This window comes from Lissotriton vulgaris, chromosome 9 (assembly GCF_964263255.1).
Source record: "Lissotriton vulgaris chromosome 9, aLisVul1.2, whole genome shotgun sequence".
In the NCBI taxonomy this organism is placed as follows: domain Eukaryota; kingdom Metazoa; phylum Chordata; class Amphibia; order Caudata; family Salamandridae; genus Lissotriton; species Lissotriton vulgaris.
The window spans coordinates 926,706,320-926,734,135 of record NC_141697.1 but is presented as its reverse complement, the minus strand read 5'-3'; the positions used below and the strand labels follow the sequence as shown (position 1 = coordinate 926,734,135).

Here is a 27,816-nt window from a genome sequence, read left to right as displayed (position 1 = left end):
ATGGTAGTCATTCGTGGACCACCCCTACCTCTAACTAGAGGTCAGGGCACCTTTAGGTATGGTCTCCATCAGCAGATACTGCTACCGCTTTAAGATCCTATGGAGTTATCCGTTGTAATCCACCTGCTGGCATCTCACGAGAAACCCACCATACTGTGACAGCTCTAGAAGAAGCTACATGGCACAAGTTTACTAAAGGAACAGAATGGAGCTTAGGGGCTTATTTATGAGCTCTTTGACGCCATTAAGTCACATTTGAGATAATGCGGCGGCGTAAAAAATGCACCACGTTGAGCCATATTTACAAAGTGACGCACCTGAGCAGATTAATCACTTTGTAAAGCCCTGCACTACATTATACCTGCGTCAGGTATAATGTATGAAGGGTGGGCGTTCCCACACAGAAAAGGCTAGTAGAAGTGTTGCAGTGAAATCTATGAGATTTCACTACGACCCTTCTAGGACGCCACTGCATCAAAATCTTATGCCTGCCTCACAGCAGGTGTATGACTGACGCAGGCCCTTTCACATGGGGCTTGCCCATGTGAAATGATGCATTGCTGGAGTTGAATTTGTTTTTAGACACCCCCCAGCAATGCACCACTTTGTGCCTACAGATATGTCAGCAAATGTGTAAATCCTTGCGACATGGAGCACCGTACAGTAAATACGGCGCATCGATGGTGTCGCAAGGAGGGCGCACTGAAAAGTGTTGCATCACTTTTTTCATGTAGCAATGCTACACTTTTCATAAATGAGGCCCTTTTGCTAAGTATATAGCTACCCCTTTGATATTAGCACGGTAACGTCAAGACGCTAGGCGTAACTGAAATGCCCAATTTCGGACTATATAATACACGTTTTTGCTTTAACTTCATGGAGTTTCAACAGTTAGCTTTTAAAATAACTATGTCAAAGTTGAAACATTTAGCAAACATAGAGGCTAAAATGTTTGGAACATTGACTATTGTCGTTGCATTTATGGCAGAGAACAGAGCAAATACAATCAAGACTGGTCATCTGGAGTTGCAGAGACTAGACCTGGGTTATTGAGTGTTGTAGTAGTAGTAAAAGTATCTTTATTAGACCATTGGTCTCCAAATAAAATACATATGGGTTATTGAGTGCTGGTGGACACCATCGGCAGCCACCAGCACTAGTTAAGCACTGAAAAGCAAACCCAACATGTTCTGGCTTAGGAGGGTGCAACTTGTGCTCCCATTAGCCTCTTTCTTCCCCTGTCTCCAAGAAGTATGTGGAAGGAGTGGGAGGCCAGTAATGCCCATCCAGAAGCAGCAGGTCATTTATGCCAGCCTTTTCCTATCACTCAGAATGAAACTCATATGGAAAGAGAAAATAACCATTCACTGGGGACGTGGAGCATGTCGATGCATTGCCAGGTTTACTAGTGTTAGGAAACCTGTGAATGTCCCAAAATCCATCGGTGGATGCCTGGTAACGCCCATGCTCCACCCGTGGAACGCCTCCCAAGTTGAAATGTAATGTAACACAGCACAAGCAGCTACGTTGCGCTACATTTCTTTAAAAAGCTACGCAAATCAGACCTTGCGTGGCTGTTTGAATTCCAAATCAGCCTTTGCATTGCCCTGCCTCGCCTTGCGCGATACAACAAAGGCATAGTAAATAAAGGTCTGAATGTTTACAGGCAATAGACTACTTACAGGCATATTTCCAGGCTGATATCCGGGCATGCCCATTCCACCCTGGAAAAAAAGAGAACACCATTGTAAAAAAAAGCCAAGAGGTACTTAAAGTCCATGTATATGGTAAGTGGGAGTATGTTGAAGGAGTGGGAGGATAGTAATGGTCATCCAGAAGCAGCAGGTCATGTATGCCAGCCTTATTCTATCACTCAGAATGAAACTTGTATGGAAAGAGAAAATAGGGATTCAGTGTGGAGGTTTAGCATGTTGACACATCCCCAGGTTTACTAGTGTTAGGAAACCTGTGAATGTCCCAAAATCCATGGGTGGATGCCTGGTAACGCCCATGCTCCACCCGTGGAACACCTCCCAAGTTGAAATGTAATGTAACACAGCACAAGCAGCTATTTTGCACTACATTTCTTTAAAAAGCTACGCAAATCAGACCTTGCGTGGCTTTTTGAATTCCAAATCAGCCTTTGCATTGCCCTGCCTCGCCTTGCGCGGTGCAACAAAAACACAAAGGCATAGTAAATCGAGGTCTGAATGTTTACAGGCAATAGACTACTTACAGACATATTTCCAGGCTGATATCCGGGCATGCCCATTCCACCCTGAAAAAAAGAGAACACCATTGTGAAAAAAAAGCCAAGAGGTACTTAAAGTCCATGTATATGGTATGTGGAAGGAGTGGGAGTATGTGGAAGGAGTGGGAGGCCAGTAAAGCCCATCCAGAAGCAGCAGGTCATTTATGCCAGCCTTATCCTATCACTCAGAATGAAACTTGTATGGAAAGAGAAAATAGGGATTCACTGGGGAGGTTTAGCATGTTGATGCATTGCCAGGTTTACTAGTGTTAGGAAAATGGGGAACGTGCCAAAATCCATGGGTGGATGCCTGGTAACGCCCATGCTCCACCTGTGGAACACCTCCGAAGTTGAAATGTAATGTAACACATCACAAGCAGCTACGTTGCGCTACATCTCTTTAAAAAGCTACGCAAATCAGACCTTGCGTGGCTTTTTGAATTCCAAATCAGCCTTTGCATTGCCCTGCGTCTCCTTGCGCGATGCAACAAAAACACAAAGGCATAGTAAATCGAGGTCTGAATGTTTACAGGCAATAGACTACTTACAGGCATATTTCCAGGCTGATATCCGGGCATGCCCATTCCACCCTGGAAAAAAAGAGAACACCATTGTGAAAAAAAAGCCAAGAGGTACTTTAAGTCCATGTATATAACACCAACCTGAACTTTAAGCTGCACAATGAGATGCCCCTCATAACCTAGAAGTTTTCAACAATTTCTTTACAAGAGAATAACATAACTGCTATGTTTCAAAGACTGTGTGTTGTAATTCCTCTGTCCATCTCCATGTGTGGTTTCCTGCTTGCAGTTGTTTGGTCTCTGTCTCTATGTATCTAGTCTGGCACTACCTGTGTGATCTGCTTTGTCATTGCTTTTGGGGGCTACCCAGTAAGTGTCTATGTGCGACCTTATCTGTGTCTCCTTTGACATCTCTCTGCCTGTTTGCTTCACCTCTGTTGCTGCCTGCATGTGCTTGTCTTCTACTGCCTTTGTGCAACTTCACTGCCGAAGCATCTGTGCAATTTCCCTTTTAGTGCATGTTTGCAGCTGCTTTATCAGTCCACATTTGTGGATAATGGTGAGCAGAAGATGGGGAATTTGGGCAAAGTTACATAGTCTGCCCTGGATGGAGATTGCGCCGCACTGAACTGTCTGGTGGTGGGTTAGTCTTGTGTAAGGCTTTTGGGGGAGAGGACCACTAGTTTGGGGCCACATATTCCATATATGAGTGAAAGTGTTGCCTACCCTCCATATGGTAGGTTTTGCACTGGGTGAAGTGTTTGTTCCTTTGGGAGGTACTCCTGACCAAAAGAAAATTAGGCATTCAAGTGGTTTTCTATTTTTGACACTGGTTTGATGGGCCAGACCATGCAGGGCTTTTTAAGAGATTATTGTCAATAGTGATTGTTTTATTAAGAAAAAGAATAGGACTGCTAACCTTGTTTCACTGCAAGTAGGCAGCCACTTGAACCAGAAGGCTCTGGAGGTCTGGTAAAACCAGGATAAAAAAACGCGACCCTTGGGCCAGGATAATTTTGCAGTAGGCCAGAAAAGGGCGCAGGATTGGATTAGCCCAGGTGCTGCCTGGGTGTTCAAGCCCCCCCGCTACTGCCCTGTCAGTAGATACTGTCATTGTTTATGTGTAGGCAACCTTGTGCCAATATGTGGCTTTTTCTACATTGCCTTCATGTGGCTCAGATGTCTTTGCCTGCTCTGTTGCTGCCTTTGTGCTATTGTCTGGCATCTGCCTGTATTCAGGTGCATGGCCTCTATTTTGGTCTTTCTGCCTTGGTATAGCTACTTTTTGACTCTGTGTATATGTGACTATGCGGTCCCTTCTATAGAGCACCAAGTGGACAGCTTTTAGCTATTCAGTCACTGGCTGTACTGTCAGTTATTGCTGGCGATGTCTTCTAGATAGGTCTATATGGGCTGGCCTCAAATGCAAAGTGTTGCATCACAAGAATGGTTCCTTTGGAATTCACCAGGTCATACTTCTAAATATATTATAAGGCAACAAATGCATTCCCACAAAGAGATCAGTGTCGTCTATCACCTTGAGAGTTTTTTTTCCGTGTGTATACAGCATGCCACTGTTGTCTTTCTCCATTCACCTCCATCTTTGGCAGGGATGGTTCCCCATGCTTTGCACCTAAAGTTCTAAGCCTTGTGTGTCCTTTGCTTTTTGGCCCATCTGACATGTTCGTCTTTTTATGTACAAAGAGGATATTGTGCAACCGTTGAATAAAAACTTTATTTCTAACAAAAGAGGGAGGGAGAGGAAAGTGGATTCAGTCTCCCCAGGTATATTACATAAACAAAGTGGAATCCACTTAGGCGGTTTGAGGTGGTCCCTACTGTGGTGGGGAACACTCAGTGTTGTTTGAATACCCCTCACACACCAACAGGCCCCTTGGTGTCATGCTTCATCATAGGGGTCTTCGCACCCCTCTACGGGATGCGACGTGCTGCGACCGACGACTACGTGGGAGCACGTATTTGTGAACTATGTGTGGGAGTGTGTGAGGTAAAGGGCGTATGTGAGTGGTGGGTTAATGGTGAGTGATGGTTAAAAGATACCTGGCTCGTGGGGAAGAGAAAAATAAAACTTTTATTAAGCCCCCGGCTGGTATCGTTAAAAGGGGTGCAGTGAGAGGTTGTGAATGTATAGTTACGTACACCAACCTCGTATGTGCGTGTACATGGACATGTTTCGGAGTTCAAAGCCTCCTTCTTCAGGACGGGAATTGCACAGAGATCCCCACCTTACTCACATGTATGTATATATCAAAGTGTATTCTACAAAAAAGGGGGGTGAACTATAGGTGGAATGTACCTAGTTAGTAGTTCGATAACGTAGTCTCTCTTCACCCAATTGGGGTGTAACGAGGACTTAATGTTAAAGCAAAAAATGCCTCATGAACCTTTTACGTGTTTTTGGGGGTTCCATCAAGCCCAGTTGAGTGATGGTTACTCAGGACGAATGCCGACCTCTTCCCCTCAACGTGGCTCCGATTACCTCACACACACCCACACATAGTCCACGAATAAGTGCTCCCACGTAGTCGTCGGTCGCAGCACGCCGCATCCCGTAGAGGGGTGCGAAGACCCCTATGATGAAGCATGACACAAGGGGCCTGTTGGTGTGTGAGGGGTATTCAAACAATACTGAGTGTTCCCAACCACAGTAGGGACCTCCACTTTGTTTATGGAATAAAAACTTTAGGCATTGTTTTTCTGTCCCAATTATGGGCTTAAATTTCGTTCTAAATGTACTAGTGTTTTCCACATTTAAAAACATTTTCCACTTTGATCACTGTTATTTCCATAGTGTGCCAGTGTTTTGCCTCTCTCAATTACTTCCACTCCCACCCTCTGTGTTGATCCCTTACTTGTGTGCTCCTTTTCCACTCTTCCCATCCATCTTTAATATATATGTGTGTGTATATATATATATATATATATATATATATATATATATATATATATATATATATATATATATATATATATATGGTTCAACAAAGGCCCGAAAGCTTCAGGAAGGCACACGCAGTTTACCCACCATTCGGTGTATCTTTACATCACTCGCACCAATTTGCTGATAATTATTTCAGTAGCCGACGCGTTTCAAGGCAAGAATACCTCTTCTTCTGGGCTGTATTCACAAAAATGCAACACAACTCGTTTTGACATTGTTTCCGGTGCTTTTATTTCCTTGATTGGCCCCTCGTGGGCTTGGCTTAATGCTGGTATTTAGTTAGAGCATTTCTGGGACATGTAGTCCCCAAAACGAGTTACAGTCTTTCCCTCAGTGGGTGTGTATACATTTATGTCCATTTGAATTATTTTAATCCTTATAGTGAGGTTCAGGGTCTCGGACGAGTGTAATTAACATCTTGGCTCACCGCACTGCATCAGGTTAGGAGACAGTTCCAATCCGCAGCTTCCCACTAGTCACTCCGCAGGGATGGTGCTCCTCCTCACGGCAGGGCTGCCGTGTCATTTAATGGTTCAACAAAGGCCCGAAAGCTTCAGGAAGGCACACGCAGTTTGCCCACCATTCGGTGTATCTTTACATCACTCGCACCAATTTGCTGATAATTATTTCAGTAGCCGACGCGTTTCAAGGCAAGAATACCTCTTCTTCTGGGCTGTATTCACACAAATGCAACATGACTCGTTTTAACATTATTTCCGGTGCTTTTATTTCCTTGATTGGCCCCTCGTGGGCTTGGCTTAATGCTGGTATTTAGTTAGAGTATTTCTGGGACATGTAGTCCCAAAAACGAGTTACAGTAAAGATACACCGAATGGTGGGCAAACTGCGTGTGCCTTCCTGAAGCTTACGGGCCTTTGTTGAACCATTAAATGACACGGCAGCCCTGCCCTGAGGAGGAGCACCATCCCTGCGGAGTGACGAGTGGGAGGCTGCGGATTGGAACTGTCTCCTAACCTGATGCAGTGCGGTGAGCCAAGATGTTAATTGCACTCGTCCGAGGCCCTGAACCTCACTATAAGGATTAAAATAATTCAAATGGACATAAATGTATACACACCCACTGAGGGAAAGACTGTAACTCGTTTTGGGGACTACATGTCCCAGAAATGCTCTAACTAAATACCAGCATTAAGCCAAGCCCACGAGGGGCCAATCAAGGAAATAAAAGCACTGGAAATAATGTCAAAACGAGTCGTGTTGCATTTTTGTGAATACAGCCCAGAAGAAGAAGTATTCTTGCCTTGAAACGCGTCGGCTACTGAAATAATTATCAGCAAATTGGTGCGAGTGATGTAAAGATACACCGAATGGTGGGCAAACTGCGTGTGCCTTCCTGAAGCTTTCGGGCCTTTGTTGAACCATAGAGAGAGAGAGATGAGATAGATATATAGATATATATATATATATATATATATATATATATATATATATATATATATATATATATATATATATATATATATATATATATATATATATATATATATATATATATATATATATATATATATATATATATATATCCACAATCCTGATATCATACGTCCTCTCGCAAAAACGTCCTCTTGCACAAACGGGAAAATCAGGTACGGACCACTCAGCAGTTCAAGTTATGCAGTGCTTTATTTTTCTTCCAGCAACATGACGCGTTTCGACCGTGTTTCCCCGGCAGGTGGTGGTAGCACTATCTAGTGCTTCCACCACCTGCTGCTGCTCCATGTTGCCCCTAGCACCCTGCCGGGTCAATATTTGATGTAAACCAACTGATTTGCCATGAGTGGAAACGCGTTTTGCTGACACTGCGGCAAAATTAAAGGATTGTCACTATCGATTGACTGGTGGGCCTGTATTCACGTCTCCAAAGGAGGAGTATGTGTTTCCTTGGAAATATTTTGGGGATTGATGCTCCCTAATAGGCCCCAACCCGAAAGACTGGGCGTCCTGAGCATCGCGTGACTTCTGAAATATATATATATATATATATATATATATATATATATTTCTTGCGCTTACTGGGATAGTACTGCCTGCAGCTCTCTTCTGATCCTCAGTTTCACCTGTTTGCTGCCGGTTTTCGCGTCCGGCTCCTGGCCACTGTCTCCCCCCGCCGCCCCAGCCTCTGCCATCTCGGAGCGGCCGCTGAGAGGGGGAGACTACAACTCCCAGGGTGATTCGCGGCAGGAAGCCGCTTCAGCTGATTTCCGTGCATGGAGGCGCTTTAAAATCAAGACCAGCACCGGGGGAACGGGCATTTCTTGCGCTTACTGGGATAGTACTGAATGCAGCTCTCTTCTGATCCCCAGTCTCAACTGTTTGTTGTCGGTTTTCGCGTCCAGCTCCTGGCCACTGTCTCCCCCCGCCTCAGCAGCCTCTGCCATCTCGGCGCGGCCGCTGAGAGGGGGAGACTACAACTCCCAGGGTCATTCGCAGCAGGAAGCCGCTTCAGCCGATTTCCGCGCCTGGAGGCGCTTTAAAATCAAGACCAGCCCCCGCGTTGCGGGCTGCGCGTGGGCGTCGTCGGGCTAAGCCCGGGCAAAGGGTGGGCCGTTTGTGGCTGTCTAGGGGCTGCAGGAGGCTGGGCTGGGCCCCCTAACATTCATTATTAAGTAAGACATTGGCTACTATTTGCATCATTGACTTTGTAATATACATTGTATCTGTTTGTTTTCTGCTGTGGGTGGGGAAAACAGCCGACTGAGAAAAAATGGTGTCAAGACTGGGGAAAGGAAGGAAGGGTACCTCTGGGACCATAGGTGGGACGGTTACGGGTACCCTGGATATGTTTATAACTAGGGCAGCAACAGTGTTGGAGCACGAAATCGCTCTAACGGAAAAACTTTTGTCGCTTGAACCTGCCTATAACAGGCGTTCTTCTTTGGGCCCTATATTATTAGCAGTGACGCCAGAAGATATAGCGGCCAAAACACATAATCATCAGGGGAGGGTGGGGGCTACTGCTCGAGATTACTCTAACCCACAAGTATCACTGGGGCGGTCTGGTGTAGAGGCTGACTGTACAGCAGAGTTGAATGAATCTTCTATAACTGACATATCAAATGATCCAGTCCAACAGATTCAAACGAGGACTGCTGTAAAGAATGGAACTAATTCACGACCTAGCCCACGAATAAAAAAACACACATCAGGGTTGGGTCCAAATGGTAAAAGAAAGCGAGGGGGGACCCATTTAAAGGGTAGATGCCCAAAGCAAACTAAAACATCTATAAAAACGGGAAACGTAGCTGCGCAATCCCAGCCATTACCAACTAGCACACCCAGGGGTCCCATAGATGTAGATCCATCACCGGTATCATCCCATCAGGAGACATTGCCTCCAAATCCTGTGGGTTTTATGGTTCATCTTGAGCAGTTGATGAAATCTTCATTTTTACCTCTGCTGGAAAGAATAAAAACCCTAACAGATAAAATAGGGAGTCTGGAAAAAACGGCCCTAGCAAATCGTGACTCATTGAAAAATCTTGAGGTTAATGTTAAGACCGTGGGTGTACTTGGTCCTGGCCCAGTCCCAACCACAGTTATTAGTATCCCAGAGGCACGCCATAGCTCAGCTACTTTGCTGACAGGGGGTGATAATTGCCCTGGTCAACACGTTTTGCCACCAGGAAATAGTGCACAGGCCTCTAAAAATACTGAAAGGAAGGTGGCAGAGAGGGAGGTTGCAAAGGATATAGCGGGGGGGAGCGGACCAGGGATAATATTCATAAGGAACAAGGAAAGATCAGTGGCGATAAAGGGAAGACTATTTTCCCACGTATTGATCTGCCATCACAGTCTACGCCATATACTGTGGTGCTGACTGGGGTGCCGGAACTGAAAAATGACAGAGGGGAATCTTATTCAGAACTTAAGAATAAGGTTATTTACTGGCTGAATACATGTCATCCACAAAAAATCGAAGAAAATGGCACCCACATTACGACGCAGGTGCATGCGCACTTGATGACATAGGAAAGCTTTTGTTACCATGCATGCATGCACCAGCGTCATGCCTGGGGCTGCATCATTATGGCTTTTTTTATTTATATGGTTTGTTTAGGTTTTTTCACAGTGGTGCACAACATAGTTAAAAACATTCTGCTTTTTCCCCATGCTGCACAACATTAGCAAATTGGCAAAAAGCATTGGCAAAGCTAAGAATGAAAAAACAACAGATCAACTGGGTGAGAATGATTGTCTTTGCATATGTTTGTTGCGTCTTCTGTTGTTAGCTGCATATAGCTTTGTCCTAGCCGTAATGGAGAGAATCTGTCAATACCTTTGTTCCACATGTGAAAGCTCCCCATGTGTTGATGCCTCAGAGTCTCTTGCGTACACGTCAAAGCATTTTACATACACGCACCCACGTGCTGGTGTTCTTACTCTCCCTGTTTGCTATGAGTATGGGAAGGCTAAGAAACAAATGCTTTCCCCAGATAATTGATGACTTGAGTCAGAATACTGAATGTTTAGGTGCATTTCTAGATCTCTCCCAAGGGAAAGCAGATAAATACAGGCATCCTCAAGAGGCATGGACAGGCAGCAGGGTGTGGGGGGCGTTGGATGGTTAGAATAGAGGCAAGTGGCTGCTTGGTCTTTTGCTGTAACTATCTTGAGTTTGCTGTCTGCTGTTGCTACTTGAATGCTAGTGATTGCTTGATTGCCTCCCCATCTTTAAAAGTTTTTGCTAGTACGTACGGGCATGACTCCTGGATTATATGAAGGATCTGGCATCATTCCCTGGAAAAAAAGCAAAAACACAATTAAACAAATCTTCATCAGTCCACATAATTAAGATCTTAAACTGCCACCCCATTGAATACTTTCTCCATTTTGTGACCTGCACCCCCTTCCTTCTTAACCCCTCTCCGCCCTTCTGGATTCCCTCAAAATTCCTTTGCCTCCCCATCTACCCCACTCGCCTATAGCAAAATCATAATCCTTTCATGTGATTTGGGCGACAAATGATGGACACTTCTTATAATTTTGAGGTACTTCATTATTTCACCTGATTGTGCTTTCCCAACGAAAGGCAATGGTATGTATCTATCTGTATGATTTTCGTTGCCATCCTCACAGACGGTATTCAAGCCAAATGTGGCTTAGAGGTCAAGAATATGTAGCTGGTTTTGGATTGTGTGCCATTAGACATAGTTCAAAAGCCTAGGCTATGTGTTTCCTGTTTGAGGTCCTTCTGAATCTCTGCATATTACTGTGGATACAAAAGCAAAAAGCCTCAGAGGAACACAGCTTGATGGGAATTCATCAAGGTGCAGCTTCTCTGTTAAGAATCTTGTAAGAAAATACATTATGTATTTGCGCTGGGAAACCCTTGTTGGGTAGCTGTGCGTATTATAAAATAAATTAACACAACATAACATAACATGTGCTGGTTGCCACTTCATAATGGCAAGCTCCTGGTTGGTTAATGAAGGAAACAGACTACCTCTAAACATTTGTTGTAACTGTTGATATATAATGCATGAAATGTATTTATGTGTCAGACTTAGCCTTGTCTTACACTCAACTCATCTGCACACAAAGGACATAAGCCCTAATGAACAAATATATAGAGATTTGCAAACCAGTAGTAGGCCCGTTTGCGAATGCTAATAAAAAGACCTGCCGATGTACTATGGGCTGAAAATGTTAATTCCGTAAAAATGCACAGGTAAGCAAATAATAAGGTATTGCAAAAATGTGAATCGTTTATGAGATTCTTAAAATGTGAATCTGTAACCGTGATTCACAATGTCAATGTGCAAAAGAACTGCAATGTGCAAATAGTCACATAACAGCCCAATTGCCTGTGCATATTACAATTAAGTGGAAGCAGGAGATAACCAGGTTGAAGTTATAAAACCACAACTAAAATCCAGCACAACCCTCCAGAATGGATGTACTCTAGGCTATGGTGATGAGGAGGCGTGCGCTAGGAGCTCTCCAGTAGAGAAGGCAAAGTCAGGAGTGGATTTTCAGGCAGAGATAGACTCTATTTGATCAGACAGAGGAGGAGGTGCATGGCAGATACAAGCCAAGTAAGGCAGTTATTCTTGGTTGAATTACTGAGTTGAGATAGTTAGGAGTTAAGTATGCTACTAAGGCTTCACAAAATAGGAAGGGCAGAGTCTCCAATGTGTCTCCGCTGCCTGACAGAGAGAATTACGTTTATACACACATTATGGGAGTGCACACGAATACAAAGATACTGGACCAGAATAGTTAGGGAACTAAGTGACATTCTAGGGGCTCAGTTACCAATGGATGCTTACTATGCATTGCTAGGTATACCTTCTGATATAGACTTACCCAGGCGGAGTCTTAGCTTGTGTCATCTAGGCATGATAGTGGCCAAAAGGGATATAGCCAAGAAATTGGGAGCGCCACAGATTCCGACCCTAAGAGACTGGAAAACTGGGATGGTCATGTACATGGGTGAGGAGCAGCTGACATACAGAATCAGAGGTTGTCTATGGAAATTCTTTAAGATCTGACGCCCTTGGATTCGGTATTACGGGCTTGAACTTCAAGACATGCAGGGGGGGGGGGGACACAAAACATAGCAATGCCCTGGGAGAAGAGAGGCCCTACCGAACAGTCGTCCCTGGGGGGGAGGGGATCGGAACCCAGTGGAGGTCAAATGCCATGTCCATAAGTAGTAATATTTCAAGGCGACAGGAAAGGAGTATTTTCTGTACCTACATGAGATACGTGTATTGCCTGTTGATCATATTTGTACCAAATGTGAAATTGATGTGTCTTGCTAATCATGGCAAAGTTTCAGATTTTTTGTAAAAGATTATGCTACTAAGGATTACTGAAGGCAGCCATGCTACCCCTCTAAATGTCCAGGATTTGTACTCTCTACATCTTCGAGCCTCAGGGACTTATCAAATCACTATTACAGTAGCAGGAGTTGGATCACAAAATTCTCGTTAAAGGATTTTTAGAAAATTTACTGAGCGCCCTGCTGACCAGGATCTATAGACATATCATTTTCCCAAGTCCCCAGGTGCTTTGCAGACAATAAAAAAGATTTTTATACCAAACAGCACTTTTTCCTAATGACATAAGATGAGCAAATGTTTGATTTGTTCTGCATTCCATACTTCATTTGTGTGTATTTTTCTTTCTCGCCTTAAGTGCACCGGGTATGTCCAGACGTGGGTCCCGGGCTTACTCTGCCACTGGATTCATTTCAAGCTATCCTGGCTGATGCGGGGTGACACCCCGAAACCGGTCCCAGGATGCTTGTTTCTGTCCCAGGGAGGAACTGGCTTCCCAGTTCGGGATGGACTGTTCCCATGAGGAAAAGGGTCAAGACTGATTTGCCTATGGCTGGGTCTAAACTGTGGTAGCAAAAGAACAATGGATTTAACCAAGATATCTTGACTGAGGGTGAATGTTTGAACCTTCTTCTTTTTAAAGGGTACATTTTTTCCAAAATGCGAAAATATATAAATGTATATTTCCGCTTGCACAACAGGGATTCAAAAACTCTTTTCAGGCTTGCACTTGGAAAGATTCAGCTGGTGTAGGTTTGCAGACATAACCTGTAAATGTTTTGTGAATTCCAAGCAGTCTGAAATCTGCACCCATGTGAGGTCGGAATATTATGGAGGCAGATTTCTGTCTGTTGTTAAGAATCGGGTCAACTGTGTTTAATTAAGTTCCTGCAGGAAGAGTTCGTACAAATAGTCCTGATATCCCGGGGGAGCGCCAGTATGTAATATTGGTACCATGACTGAGCAACAGCACACCTCTCTCATAGCACTATGTTCTCGTCATGAGCCAAGCATTATTTTGTGATGTAATACTGCACCCGCTCAATACCAATACTGAAGGCTGTGGTATTCAACAGGTGGGGTATTCACTCCCTAGCTCTAATTTTCTTGCCTAGAATGAGGCATTACATGGTGGAAAGGGGTTTTGCGAACTACATTCTAGATCTATGCCTCCTCCCAAGCAGTTCTCCCCTTTCACATTTTTCCTGTTTTTTTCTGGCGAATTGTGACTGGAGAAAGTTATAAGATGCCTGGTTTTCCAGCATAGGTTCTTCTTAAGCCAATTAGGGTGGAAACTCTGCTTTGTGGGCTATTCTTGATTCTACATTTGTGTACCTTGAAAACGTAATATATATATATATATATATATATATATATATATATATATATATATATATATATATATATATATATATATATATATATATATATATATTCACTGAAAAAACCATAGGTTTTACACCAGTTATAGTTACCTGGAAATTTTACTGACATAAAACCATTGAAATTCCCACGTTATAGTTAGTTGGACTCACTATAACTTGCGCGCCTGCAATGCACTGCTGATGACGTCACATATTACATCACTCATGACATGGTCAGTGACATCACTCATGACATCACTGATGACACCATCCAGTGAATGTGTGTCTTTCTGAAAAATAAATATGTTTTATATATGTATATGTAAAGGTCGATGGAAGAATAAATGTTTTAATAAGTGTGTAAATGGATGTTTTTAAAAAAAAGTTGATTGGTTAACTGGCTTATTAAGTGTATCTTAGTGAATACATATATTAGCAAATAATTTTTAAATATTTAAATATATGTATCAGTGTTTCACTTTGTGTATAAGTGGCTGCATGGGTTGGTGAATAGCTACATGTGCGTGTATAGGGGTTATTAGATGTTTTTTTAGTATCAGTATGAGTGTCTGTATGGTTTGGTGGGGGTATTACTTAGCACATAGATGCATCAATGACTGACTCACTGTTTGTATGTGTTTTGAAGACAGCATATGTGCAGGACTGTATGGGTGGATGAGTGTGTATATGTGTGTGTTAGTGAGTGAATGACTGTGTCACTAGTGTCTTTATCAGTAACGACATATGTTTTAATCTCGTATATGTGAGTATTGATGTATATAAGTGAGTATATGTGAGAGTGAGAGATTGTAAGAGTTCCTGTTTAATTAAATATGTGTTTCTATAAGTGATTGTTTAAGAGAGTAAGTATGTGTAAGTTCCCTTAGAAGTAAGGTGGTAGTGTGTGTATAGTTGTATATGCAAATAAATGGATGTTCAATAGTTTATTTGCATGTGTGAGTGTGTGTGTGAGTAACTTTTGGATGACTGTCGGTGTGTAACAGGATGTATAGGTGTATCACTACATATGATGAGTGAGTATATGTATGAGTGACTATATAGAACTGTTTGTGAATGAGTGGATCTGTATATAGATGGTGGAATTACTGAATTGTTTGTTGTAACTGGTATGGGTATCTCCACTTTTTTGAAAATGTTAAATACTATTTTTGAATATGTGTTTCAAGGCTTATATTACACTGAAAGGAGGTCTGTCACTCTGTCACAAGGATGGTGTCATCAGTGATGTCATGAGTGATGTCACTGACCATGTCATGAGTGATGTAATATGTGACGTCATCAGCAGTGCATTGCAGGCGCGCAAGTTATAGTGAGTCCAACTAACTATAACGTGGGAATTTCAATGGTTTTATGTCAGTAAAATTTCCAGGTAACTATAACTGGTATAAAACCTATGGTTTTTTCAGTGAATTTAATAGGTTTTTTAAATGCTAATTCCTAACTATAACTGGTGTGAAACCTATGGTTTTTTCAGTGAATTTCAAAGGTTTTTTAAATGCGAATTGCTTTCTATATCGAATTTCTAACCTTTTTTTTTTTTTTACAATTTGCTATTTTGTGTAAGCATTCATTTTTGATTTTTTTTAATATAATTTTTTTTTTGCGCTCTGGGTGCGCGCTTCGGTAAGCTCTCCGGTAAGCTCTCCGGTAAGCTCACCGGTAAGCTCACCGGAAAGCGCACCCAGAGCGCTACTTTCGTTCGTGAAAAAAAATATGAATGAAAAGTTAATAATAATGCAAAACATTTCGTACCATACAAATAAAATCAGTTTTTTTTTATAAGGAAAATGATTATGCATTTCCGTAAAAGTTTGATGACGTCACTTCGGCGCGCAACGTAAGCGCCCTCGGAAGCGCCTACGTTCGCGCCGCGTATGCGCCCGGGAAGCGCCTACGTTCGCGCCACGTATGCGTCCCGGAAGCGCCTACGTTCGCGCCGCGTATGCGCCCCGGAAGCGCCTACGTTCGCGCCGCGTGTGCGCACCCGGAAGCGCTCCGGAGCGCGTAGCATAAGCGCGTTGGGTCATGTGACCTTAAAATAACACTTTTCATTGGTTGCTAACAGTTTTTTTTACAAAGAATGAAATCCCCACCCATTTCCTTCACTTCTTCTTTAAATTTTGTGACTGCAAGACCTGCCTTTTTGCTCCAGGATATTTCTTGGTTTTACAATGGCTGCCAGACAATCCAGCAGTGAGGATGACCCAGAATTCATCAATGAAGAGCCTCCTCAACGAAAAGTTAAGGAACATTTCATTTGGAAATTTTTTCAAATCCCACCTGGACAAAAAAAGGTAAATACTCCAAAAGTGCAGTGCAGGATCTGCACAGAAGAGCTGTCACGAGGTAACCCTTTGAAAAAGTACTCATTTGGGAACTTCACAATGATCCGGCATGTGGAGAGGAGGCACCCCCAAAATTTTGCCCGGGAAAGTGTCAGGGCTCTGGCACAAGAGGTTCCCAGTGATGGGGCCTCTACATCCACCGGAGGAGCAACTTCTTCTGGGAGGGGGCAATCGCAGGAGCAGGTGCCAAACATTCAACCTGCATTTAACCATGGTGTCCTCAGATGCAGATACTGCAATCAACTCCTCACCTATGGGGAGCAAAGTGTCCAGCTCATGGTTCGTGCTTTGGAGAACCATTGCTGCCCTTCCCACCCCTAATTTTTTTTGGTTTTTTTGCTCCTGTTGAGCAGTTTCCATTCCCTGTTTTTGTTCCTGTTTAGAAAAAAGAAGAAAACCAAAAGTTCTTTTCAGAACTACCTCCAATTCTCATCAAAGAGCTATATTCTTTAAAAAATGAAAAAGAGTAAGTGAAATAGAGTGCATTGATAATGGAAAGGAGAATGAGTAAGAAAGAACAGAAAGGTATGAGAGGAAAAAGGAAGTGAAGTAGGAGGACTGAAAGAAGGTGAGTGTTAGGAAAGAAAGTTATGAAAAGAAGAGTGAATATGGGGAATGTTGATATTCAAAGAAAATGTTGAAAAGGAACAGGGGTGTGTAAGGGTAAGAAAAGATGCATTGCTGGAGTTAAAGACTGAAGGCCTCATTTATGAAGCCATGCGTCACTTTAACGCCACCAAAGCATCACTTTTTGTGACACAACAGTCCAATAAAAAATGCACCTTATTTATTCATATTTACAAAGTGGCGTTTCTAGGTAAATACATCACTTTGTAAACCCCTGTGCCACATTATTCCTACGTCAGGTGTAATGTATGCAAAAGGGACGTATTGACGCAAGAAAGGGTCGTAGAGGTGACACAGTGAATAAACTGGAGGCCTCATTTCTGAAAAGTGATGCATCGCTACGTGAAAACAGCGATGCGTCACTTTTCTGGGCGCACTCCTTATGACATTCCAGATATGTCATATTTAATTTATGACTAATCAATTCGCAAGGAGTTACAGATACGTCAGTATTTCTGACGTATCTGTAAACACAAAATTAACACATTACTGGAGTGCGTCACAAAAGTGACGCAACTCCAGTAATGCGTCCTTTCACATGGGGAAAGCACCATGTGAAAGGTCTTGCGTCAGTCTTACACCTGCTGTGAGACAGGCGCAAGATTTTGACGCAACAGCATCCTAAAAGTGACGCAGTGAAATCTCATAGATTTCACTGCGTCGCTATTACCAAGCTTTTTGCGGGGGAACGCCCCCTCTGCATACATTATACCTGACGCAGATATAATGTGGCGCAGGGTTTTAAAAAGTGACCCAGCTACCTAGATGCGTCACTTTTTAAATATAGCACAACGAGGCACATTTTTTTACACCACTGGTGCGATGCATCACTTTTCTGTGCGCACTCCTTACCACATTCCAGATGTGTCATATTTAATGTATGACGAATCATGTCGCAAGGAGTTACAGATACGTCAGTATTTCTGACGTATCTGTAAACACAAAAGTGACGCATTGCTGGAGTGCGTCACAAAAGTGACGCAACTCCAGTAATGCGTCCTTTCACATGGGGAAAGCACCATGTGAAAGGTCTTGCGTCAGTCTTACACCTGCTGTGAGGCAGGCGCAAGATTTTGACGCAACAGCATCCTAAAAGTGACGCAGTGAAATCTCATAGATTTCACTGCGTCGCTATTACCAAGCTTTTTGCAGGGGAACGCCCACTCTGCATACATTATACCTGACGCAGGTATAATGTGGCACAGGGTTTTAAAAAGTGACCCATCTACCTAGATGGGTCACTTTTTAAATATAGCGCAACGAGGCGCATTTTTTTACACCGCTGGTGCGATGCATCACTTTTCTGTGCGCACTCCTTACGACATTCCAGATGTGTTATATTTAATGTATGACGAATCATGTCGCAAGGAGTTACAGATACGTCAGTATTTCTGACGTATCTGTAAACACAAAAGTGACGCATTGCTGGAGTGCGTCACAAAAGTGACGCTACTCCAGTAATGCGTCCTTTCACTTGGGGAAAGCACCATGTGAAAGGTCTTGCGTCAGTCTTACACCTGCTGTGAGGCAGGCGCAAGATTTTGACGCAACAGCATCCTAAAAGTGACGCAGTGAAATCTCATAGATTTCACTGCGTCGCTATTACCAAGCTTTTTGCGGGGGAACGCCCCCTCTGCATACATTATACCTGACGCAGGTATAATGTGGCGCAGGGTTTTAAAAAGTGACCCATCTACCTAGATGCGTCACTTTTTAAATATAGCGCAACCAGGCGCATTTTTTACACCGCTGGTGCGATGCGTCACTTTTCTGTGCGCACTCCTTACGACATTCCAGATGTGTCATATTTAATGTATGATGAATCATGTCGCAAGGAGTTACAGATACGTCAGTATTTCTGACGTATCTGTAAACACAAAAGTGACGCATTACTGGAGTGCGTCACAAAAGTGACGCAACTCCAGTAATGCGTCCTTTCACATGAGGAAAGCACCATGTGAAAGGTCTTGCGTCAGTCTTACACCTGCTGTGAGTCAGGCGCAAGATTTTTACGCAACAGCATCCTAAAAGTGACGCAGTGAAATCTCATAGATTTCACTGCGTCGCTATTACCAAGCTTTTTGCTTGGGAACGCCCCCTCTGCATACATTATACCTGACGCAGGTATAATGTGGCGCAGGGTTTTAAAAAGTGACCCATCTACCTAGATGCGTCACTTTTTAAATATAGCGTATAACAAGGCGCATTTTTTTACACCGCCTTTGCGTCACAAAAAGTGACTCACAGGCGGCGCAAAACTGGCAGCGCAAGGCCTTCATAAATATGGCCCTGGATTTTCCCCTTACTACGCTCCCCGGTGCGCTTCCCGGTGCGCGTACCGGGCGCTCCCCCCGCGCAAATCGAAAAAAAATATTTTTTTTAAATGCCCCGCGGGACCCTATTTTAGCCCCCACATTAAACCTAGGGGGTCAGGAGGGGGTCTACCCTGCCCCCTTATGGTCAATTCCCCCCTTTATTTTTGCCACCTCTTGTGTCTCGATTTTACCGAGACACAAGATGGCGGCCGCTCCAGACTGTTTAGAATGTTTACAGACACCCAAGAGCCAATCAGCTTTCTGCGCGCAAGTCGCGTGTCGCGCCTGGTGCGCTCCCCGGTTCGCGCACCGGAGCGCGCCTATAGATATATATATTTTTTTTAACCTAAATTACTCCAAATCCACAGGAGCACATATCTTGAGACATAGCAAAGGCACATCGGGCTACTAGTCCCTACAATTTTGCCAAGTTTGGTGTAAATCCATTCAGCCGTTCGAGCTAAAAGTGAAATCGACCGCCCTATGGAAATTAACATGGGGAAAACGCGTTTTGGGACCCCCTTTTATCTCGGCCCCCGCTTGACGAATCCCCCCCAAACTTTCAGGGAAGGACCGGAACTCGACGAGGCCATTTTGAGGACATTTTCAGGCAGATTCGTCAACCGGCGCCAAAGTTATTCCAAATAGAATTTTGAGATTTAACATTGAAAAAAATCCTAACTATAACTACCCACTGGCGACCGCCAGTAGGTAATATATATATATATATATATATATATATATATACATATATATTAATGGCTCACACTCCATTTCCTTCGCTATGAAAACAAAGTTCAGCACTCCCAGGGTACAGGCAGATATTTCTTTATTTCGCCACTAGTCGCAGACAGACGTGTTTTGGACGTAAGTCCTTCATCAGTGTTTACTTTGTGCGCCGTCAAGCGGCTACCTATATACATCATTCTGACACGCCCAGCAGTGTTATTCAAATGGGTATCGAGATCGCATGTATGCCTCTGCGAAAGGTGCGGCCATCTTGGAACGCATAAAATATGCGCTATAGTATGTCTTTTAGCCATTTATCATGCCCATCTAGCCGTGTATCGGCCTAGTGGCCGCAGGGCTGGTGTAACTTTCCTATAGAGACGTGGATCGGCATATCACCAGCTACCTCCGCTTGCTCCATGCGATTTCGAATAAAATCCATAATTAGTAAATTCATCATAGGCATGTCCCACAATGATGTATATAGGTAGCCGCTTGACGGCGCACAAAGTAAACACTGATGAAGGACCTACGTCCGAAACGCGTCTGTCTGCGACTAATGGCAAAATAAAGAAATATCTGCCTGTACCCCGGGAGTGCTGAACTTTGTTTTCCTAGCGAAGGAAATGGAGTGTGAGCCATTAATTTTGAACGCGTGTCCCATCGCGCTTGGAGCACCCGCTCGGGAGTGACCTGTGATTTATGGTACAATATATGTATATATACATACATATATATATTATTATTTTTTCACTGAAAAAAACCCAGGTTTCAGGGACTTTATAGTTATTTGGACATTTCACTTGTACAAAACTAGAGAAATTCAGCCATTATAGTTAGTTGAGCTAACTATAACTCGTGCCCCTGCAATGCCCTCCTGATGACGTGACATATTACATCACTGGTGAAATCACTTGAAAATTTCAAAGTTAAGACTACTAAGTCAGGATTCCTGCCTGAACTGCTGCCCACTATTCGTGCTACTGATGATCTCTAGCACGATTTCTGAACACCTCACAAAACTTTGGAATAATGCTATGCCTGCAGGTCAATTTCCAGAAACCTGGAAAAAGGCGTCAATACATCCAATTGTTAAAAAACTTTCCTGTGATCTAGCTTACACCAAAAACTATACACCAATTTCTTACTTGCTGCTGCCAGCCAAAATTCTTGAGACCACGATAAATGAAGAGCTGATGACATTCTTGGATACTAATAATCTTCTGGATCCATCTCAATATGGCTTCAGACACCAACTTTCTACTGAATCTGCCTTAGTAGCTGCTATGGAGGCGATTCAGATGTGGGTGGACAGGGGAGGGAGGGCTGTGCTTATTCTGCTTGACCTCTCTGCCGCATTTGATTTTGTGAACCATTCAGTGCTTATCGACCCGCTAGAGAGGGTCGGGATAGGGGGCATAGCCCTCGCCATCCTCAGTTCCTTCCTTTCAAAAGGCAACATACTTTTATCTTTGGGAATTTCACATCATATCTGTTTTCTCTTCCCTGCAGGGTGCCCCGGGGTTCATCTTTATCTCCCACACTTTTCAACATCTATGGCACTCCCTGGTGAAGCTTATCTGCTCACATTTTTTTTTCAGCAGTCTCATATTCCGATGACATGCAAATTGTTGTTTCCCTTTCATCTGACATAGATGTTGTTGCCAACAATTTCAAAAACTGCCTGGTACACTTTGTAACCTGGATGCAGGAAAACTGTCTCAAACCAAACTCTGAGAAAAAGGAGGTGATTCGCTTCAATATAACACCTCCTTCTGGAATACCTCATGGTGGCCATCTAATCTGGGCCCTCTACCATCCCCAGCTCAAAAAGTAAAAAATCTGGGGGTCACATTTGATGTACAGCTCTGTTCTTTATATCAAATCAATCAGATCACCTCATCGTGTTTTCATCTCCTTAGGACTTAAAACACGTTTTTTCCATTCATTTTCATTTGAATTCTTTATTCGGTGATTAAAAATCACCATAAAAGTACAAACCATCATTATACATTACGTTCATCCCTTTTAAAACAATCAATCAAGTTGGCATGTAACCCAATGTAAATACAGCAACAAAGTCACAGTAAAATAAGTAAACATTATGATCCATTAAAAACAATCACTGAATTCTCATCATCCCCCCCTCTAGTTGCTCTTAATCGTACAGCTACTTTGATAAAATTAATAATACAGCACAATGTTAGTTGGTCCGAAGCTTGTTGTAAAAAAATTAAGGCCTCTTTTGCACATTTGATATTTGATCTTTTTAAAATATCTACCAAAAATCTACGTCTGGGTTCTGAATAAAACAAAAAGATTAATACAAAATGAAGGGAATCCTGCGGAGAGCTATTGTTGCAGCCGCAGGTTACCCTCTGCTCAATGGTGAGTAAGTACCCTAGTGGTGATCCCAATAAATAAGGTAAAAAATTGAGCCTAAAACGGGTCATAAAAAACCTTTCCTGTGCGTTATGTATCAAATATAAATAGGGTTCCATTCCTTCTGTGATCTTTACAAGGTTGTATGCACCCACCGTAATTTTAGCCATTTCTTGTTCTGCACTTTGTTCGGCTCTGAGCGCAAAGAACGCTTTTTTAACAGTTGTCTTGTGCTGAGGGATGATCGCAGTCAGGTCATTAAAGAGATTCCCTAGGCCCAGAGTTACCAATACTGATTTAACATAGCTGAACCACGGGAGTCGCGACCATTTTTCTCTGCCCAAACAATCCTTCAGTATTTCCCTGCTTAGGCTCGCCTCTTGGTTTGTCCAGAGCTTTAGCCAGGCTAGAATTGGCTTAACCTTTCTTCATGGAAGGTACTCAAGACCTGACTGTACTCCCTATAGATCACTTCCCTTCATCTACAGGCATAGCAGGGTTTCTCTGGACAGTCGTTTACAGCGCCTTGATGTCTTTGGGTAATTGTTGCGCTCTACAAATTTCAAATCAATCAAATCAAGATATGCAAAAAAATTATCATGTTGGCTCTGGGCCTTCGAAAGATTAATAACTGCAATGCTTTATATTTGGGTATTTAGAAACGCCTGCCAGCGAATCGCTACAAAACACGGCAGCTCACATGCTACTAAAAGTCCCCAAATTCAGTCCCATCTCAAAAAGCATTCGGAGCCTTTATGGGCTACCTGTCCGTGAGAGGATCAAATTTAAAGCCATACGGCCCATAGGACTCTGCACAAAACCGGCCCTCTCTCCTTCGAGAAGATTTTCTCAAAGTAAGCCCTCACTCAAAATCTGAGATCAGGTGCGGCTAAACTAGTGATCATCCCAAAAATAAACAGAATGAAGTGGGGAGGCAAAAGTTGCTCATTTTCAACGGCTAGGCTTTTGTAATACCATGCCATTGTCTTTGAGATCTCAACCAAATCGGGCTATTTTCAGGAAATCATTACAAACCTGGCTTTTCATTTCAGGCACTGCCTAGATCTTATTTCTTGCTCTGCTATAGAACGTCAAGCCACTCCAGCTTTCGCGTGCTCTAGAAAACTTTTACTTACTTACTATTAAGGATATAGGCTAGGATGAGGCGTAACGGCCAGAGCTGCTAACTTTGGACATAGGGGAACCAGGTTCAAGTCTTGGCATCGGCTAAACATCCTGTGATTCTGGACAAATAACTTAGTCTATCCATGTCTGCTAAATATGAATGTGACCTTGTGTAATGAAAATGGCACTCAATTAAAGTGCTCTAGTACCTTTGGGTCGGGTTCGCGATATAAAAAACAGCAAAAAAGGGGAAAAACTGCTGGACAGGCTTAGGTAGGGTTACTTGCAGGGATGAATGGAGTAAGGGAATCTCAGCAGGCTTAGAGGGGCTAGCAGCCCTCAGGGTGTATCAGGTAATTTTCGTATAGGCACACAGATGCGGAAGAGACTATGCTGGACGTCGAAGTTTTAAAATATTTAATGAGCTTTGTGAGAAGTTGGCCTGATATATGATGTTCACTAGTTCTAGTGACCACCTTGTATCAGTCCAAACAACCCTTATGGTGATTGGTTGTAAGTCAACCTTATAGACCAGCTATCCTAGTAGCGTGGACAAAAGCAGTCTTTAGGCTAAACTCTTTATGGCATGTGAAGCCAGCTGTTTTACCACATATAACCTTTGAATACCAGATGAAAAGGACACCACTCAGGTAGTTATGAAAATAAACAGTTATTTATTAACTAAGAACACCTCTGAACTCTTTATGAGGTCAGAGGGCTAAGCACATGACAAGCTCTTAGGAAAAATACGTTTAAGTTGCACGATTCACAATGGTGCCCTAGGGGCACGACAAACCATATACTAGATAAATGGAATGCGAAAGTCAATTAAAGGAATGGAGCTGTCCAGAGGTTGTAGGATCGCTGGGACCACGCTATACTAACTTGAGGTAGGTAATAGGAGGCCCACGGAGTGCGTGTGCAGAGTGTGAACTCACACGCGAGATGCGTACAAACGTCTATGGACATTACAGTTTTAAAGAAAAGGTGAGTACGGACGTTCCTGACTAGGTAGGACTAAAACGACAATGGAACTGGACACTAGGATAGTGAAGCTACCCCTGAGCACCGAAATGCTCGTGTTACCTCACCCACAGGCTGCGGGTGCATAGGTGCGAAGTCGTGTCGGGTTTCCGCGTCGAAGTCTATGGAGCCTTGAAGAAAGATGCTGCAGTCGACCAGGAGGAAGATGTCCGGTGCAATCCAAGGGTGGATTGGTGAAGAGAAGAACCTGAAAGCAGAGGGGACAATGTTCACAGTCACTAGCCAGTGACTGGAGTGGAACCAGGAGTGGAACCAGATGTTGTTGTCGCGATCAGGTGAAGGTGGACGCTTGTCTCTGCAGCCACGTGGACCAGGTGGTGTCTTCGACGACCAGGATGGAGGCACGAGCTGCCCCACGCAGGCTCTCGCTGTCGGCGGTGTTGTCTACGGATTCGGGTTCAACAGGCCTTGGCAAAGGCAACCCACGCGGTGAGTGGAAACGGCGTCTGGAGTGGACCAGGGGGGTCCGGGGTGCTCCTCTTTTGGAAGGGAGCAAGGGCCAGTCTGGAGCAACCAGACCAGCAGCAAAGTTGTTGGTGTTCGTCGTCTAGGAGGCCACAAGCCAGCCGGCAAGTGACCAGACAACGCGTCAAGCAGCGGCAAGCAGAAGGGCCCCACGCAGATCTCGTGGATGCTGGAGGGCTGATCTTCGGTGCAGGAGCTGCTCGGGGTCGGGGCTTCTCAGTCCCCAGAGCACTCGGATGAGGATACCTCAGGAGTCGTGCTGGAGCGAAGTGCTGCTTCTTTCAAGATGGCCGGTCCCACGTGTCTCGTCGCACCGACGGGTCTCAGCTGGGCTAGAGTTGTAGGTAGAGGTCGGAGAGGTCTGGGAATCCATGTCTCGTCGGGCTCTGAAGTCTGGATCCTTTGCAGGAAGACAACAAAGGGAAGTCGCGGTTCGCTGATGGTGCCTGCAGATGCAGGGTGGACACTCCTTGCCCACAAGGGAGATTCCTTCTGTCTTCTGTGGAGCAGAACGTCGAGGTCCAGAGTTTCTTCTTTTGAAGTTGATCAGGATAATCTAATTTGGAATGGGACCAGCTCCTACCTTTATCCGGCTAAAGGGGGGCTGCACTACGACTAGGTCCCTCCTCTGGGTGGGACCAGGAAGGGGGGTGGTTACACCCCTTTTCCTTTGTCCGGTCTTGCGCCAGCTCCGGGGCTGGGGTGCCCCAGGAACTGGTTTAGACCGGCATATGCACATGGACACCTTGTGTGCCCCAGGCATGTCTCATTCCTTTCAGCCCTGTCCTACCTAATACACAAAATCCTGTCTGGGGTGGTGCTAGCACCTCCCAAGGCAGGAAACCCTTTGTCCCAGCCTCCCTCGCTGGAAGGACTCCCAGCAGCAGGAGGTCAGACTTGTGTCTGTGGTGGCAGCATCCATTTTGTGATGCTGAGGCTCGAGCTAACTTTAACCGGGGTTCACAGTTACGTACATGTCGTGTCCCTCTAGAAGGGTGGAATGCTACCCCCGTCGCCAGAATTGGCGAGGGGGTAGTATTCCAATTCGTATGACACCTTACTCGACATGTTTTGATAATGCTATACCAAAGTTAGCATTTAACCGCGAGGTTCATAATGCACTTAAGAGTATATGGTATAGCGTTATCATGGAACAGCTATTAGGACTTGGTTCCGCAAGCTGCAGACGGGCTCAGCTCATGCCAGAGCACCATCTCACATAATTCCAAGCACTCTGCCTTAGGAGTGACTGATAGGAATATATGTGTCCATTTTAGGGTTAGCTATAGGGATACTGTAACGGGGTGTACCGGAGGTCACCAGAATGCGGCTCGTCCCCACCGCCTACCACTACCATAATGCATCGGGACAAGAGGGAGTCCGTGGACATGGACCGCAATGTACTTTTACCATACCGCAGCGCGGAGGTCCGGGGGGAAAATACAGAAGCTGTCTGCCAGTTCCAAGCCCTACCCTGACATACGGAGACCAGCGGACATCGGAGGATAGTTTGGGGCATTAATCTGTGTACCTGGGCTTGTCGCAGTCACGCCGGAACAGCAAGGTGCACTCCAAGTCCCAGGATCCTTGCTGCACACACCTGGACTGGGAGTAAGCCGCGCCCCCACCCTCATTCAAGACAAATTGACCTCGCCGCACCCGCTCCGCGGGTGCCGCAGCGTGGAGGTCCGGGGGGAAAATACAGAAGCTGTCTGCCGGTTCCAAGCCCTACCCTGACATACGGAGACCAGCGGACATCGGAGGATAGTTTGGGGCATTAATCTGTGTACCTGGCCTTGTCGCAGTCACGCCGGAACACCAAGGCGGACTCCAAGTCCCAGGATCCTTGCTGCACACACCTGGACTGGGAGTAAGCCGCGCCCCCACCCTCAGTCAAGACAAATTGACCTCGCCGCACCCGCTCCGCGGGTGCCGCAGCGTGGAGGTCCGGGGGGAAAATACAGAAGCTGTCTGCCGGTTCCAAGCCCTACCCTGACATACGGAGACCAGCGGACATCGGAGGATAGTTTGGGGCATTAATCTGTGTACCTGGGCTTGTCGCAGTCACGCCGGAACACCAAGGCGGACTCCAAGTCCCAGGATCCTTGCTGCACACACCTGGACTGGGAGTAAGCCGCGCCCCCACCCTCAGCCTATTTCACTCGATCACCACTCCCGCTTCGCGGGACGCGCGCGGGTCAGCGCCCGGGGCTAAGCCCGGGCAAAGGGCGGGCCCTCTGTGGCCCTCAGAGGCACGAGGTGGACGGGACGGGCCACCTCCCTTGGCTGCACAGTTAAAAGAAGGTATAGTACTGTATACCATTCACTGTCTACCCATGGACTTGCTGGCTTCCCCATTACAGATACTATTTTATAACATACCTTCTTATTAGTGATACCCAAGGGGGCATATTATATTTCCGGACTACAGCCAGAGAATGGATAAGCTTATCCAGAGCTATACATCACCTACCACTATCTGTGAAATAGACATTGATGTCCGTCGCCAAATGCAATCCCCGTCACATACCCCCGTTTGTTTGCAAAACTTGTCATACTGGGAGGAACTAAATGCTCTGTGCGGGACTAAGTTTATTCCAGTCACATCCCCCTCCCCCGTAATAGGCCTTGGTTTTAATACCCCCCCGACAGACCTTGTGAACCTTCCCTACCACCCAATGAGGACAACATCCAGGCTACTGCACTGTCGCAGGGCCAAAGTGTGAAAAGGAAACATGACGGGGTAAATGATCACGAACTCCAACTTAAAATACAAAAACTTTGTATCGATCCCCCATCGCCTGCCATAAAATCCACCACATCCAGGGGGGTCGCAGAGTGTATGGATGCAAAAGTATCATC

At 44.6% G+C, this 27,816-nt stretch overlaps 1 protein-coding gene across 10 annotated transcripts in view; it reads right to left on the bottom strand.

Moving 5' to 3' along the window:
• Nucleotides 1-27,816, bottom strand: part of LOC147692538 (galectin-4-like) — a 158,687-nt gene that overhangs the window by 46,856 nt on the left and 84,015 nt on the right. For 3 of the 10 annotated variants that reach the window (XM_086938757.1, XM_086938756.1, XM_086938760.1), the window contains exons 5-8: nucleotides 10,451-10,492; nucleotides 2,800-2,841; nucleotides 2,237-2,278; nucleotides 1,683-1,724 (exon numbers count right to left, since the gene is read on the bottom strand). In XM_086938757.1, coding sequence (XP_086794883.1) covers nucleotides 1,683-1,724; nucleotides 2,237-2,278; nucleotides 2,800-2,841; nucleotides 10,451-10,492 — 168 coding nt within the window. The remainder of the gene's footprint in view (nucleotides 1-1,682; nucleotides 1,725-2,236; nucleotides 2,279-2,799; nucleotides 2,842-10,450; nucleotides 10,493-27,816) is intronic. The other 7 variants (XM_086938758.1, XM_086938759.1, XM_086938764.1 and 4 more) reach the window with 3 other exon arrangements.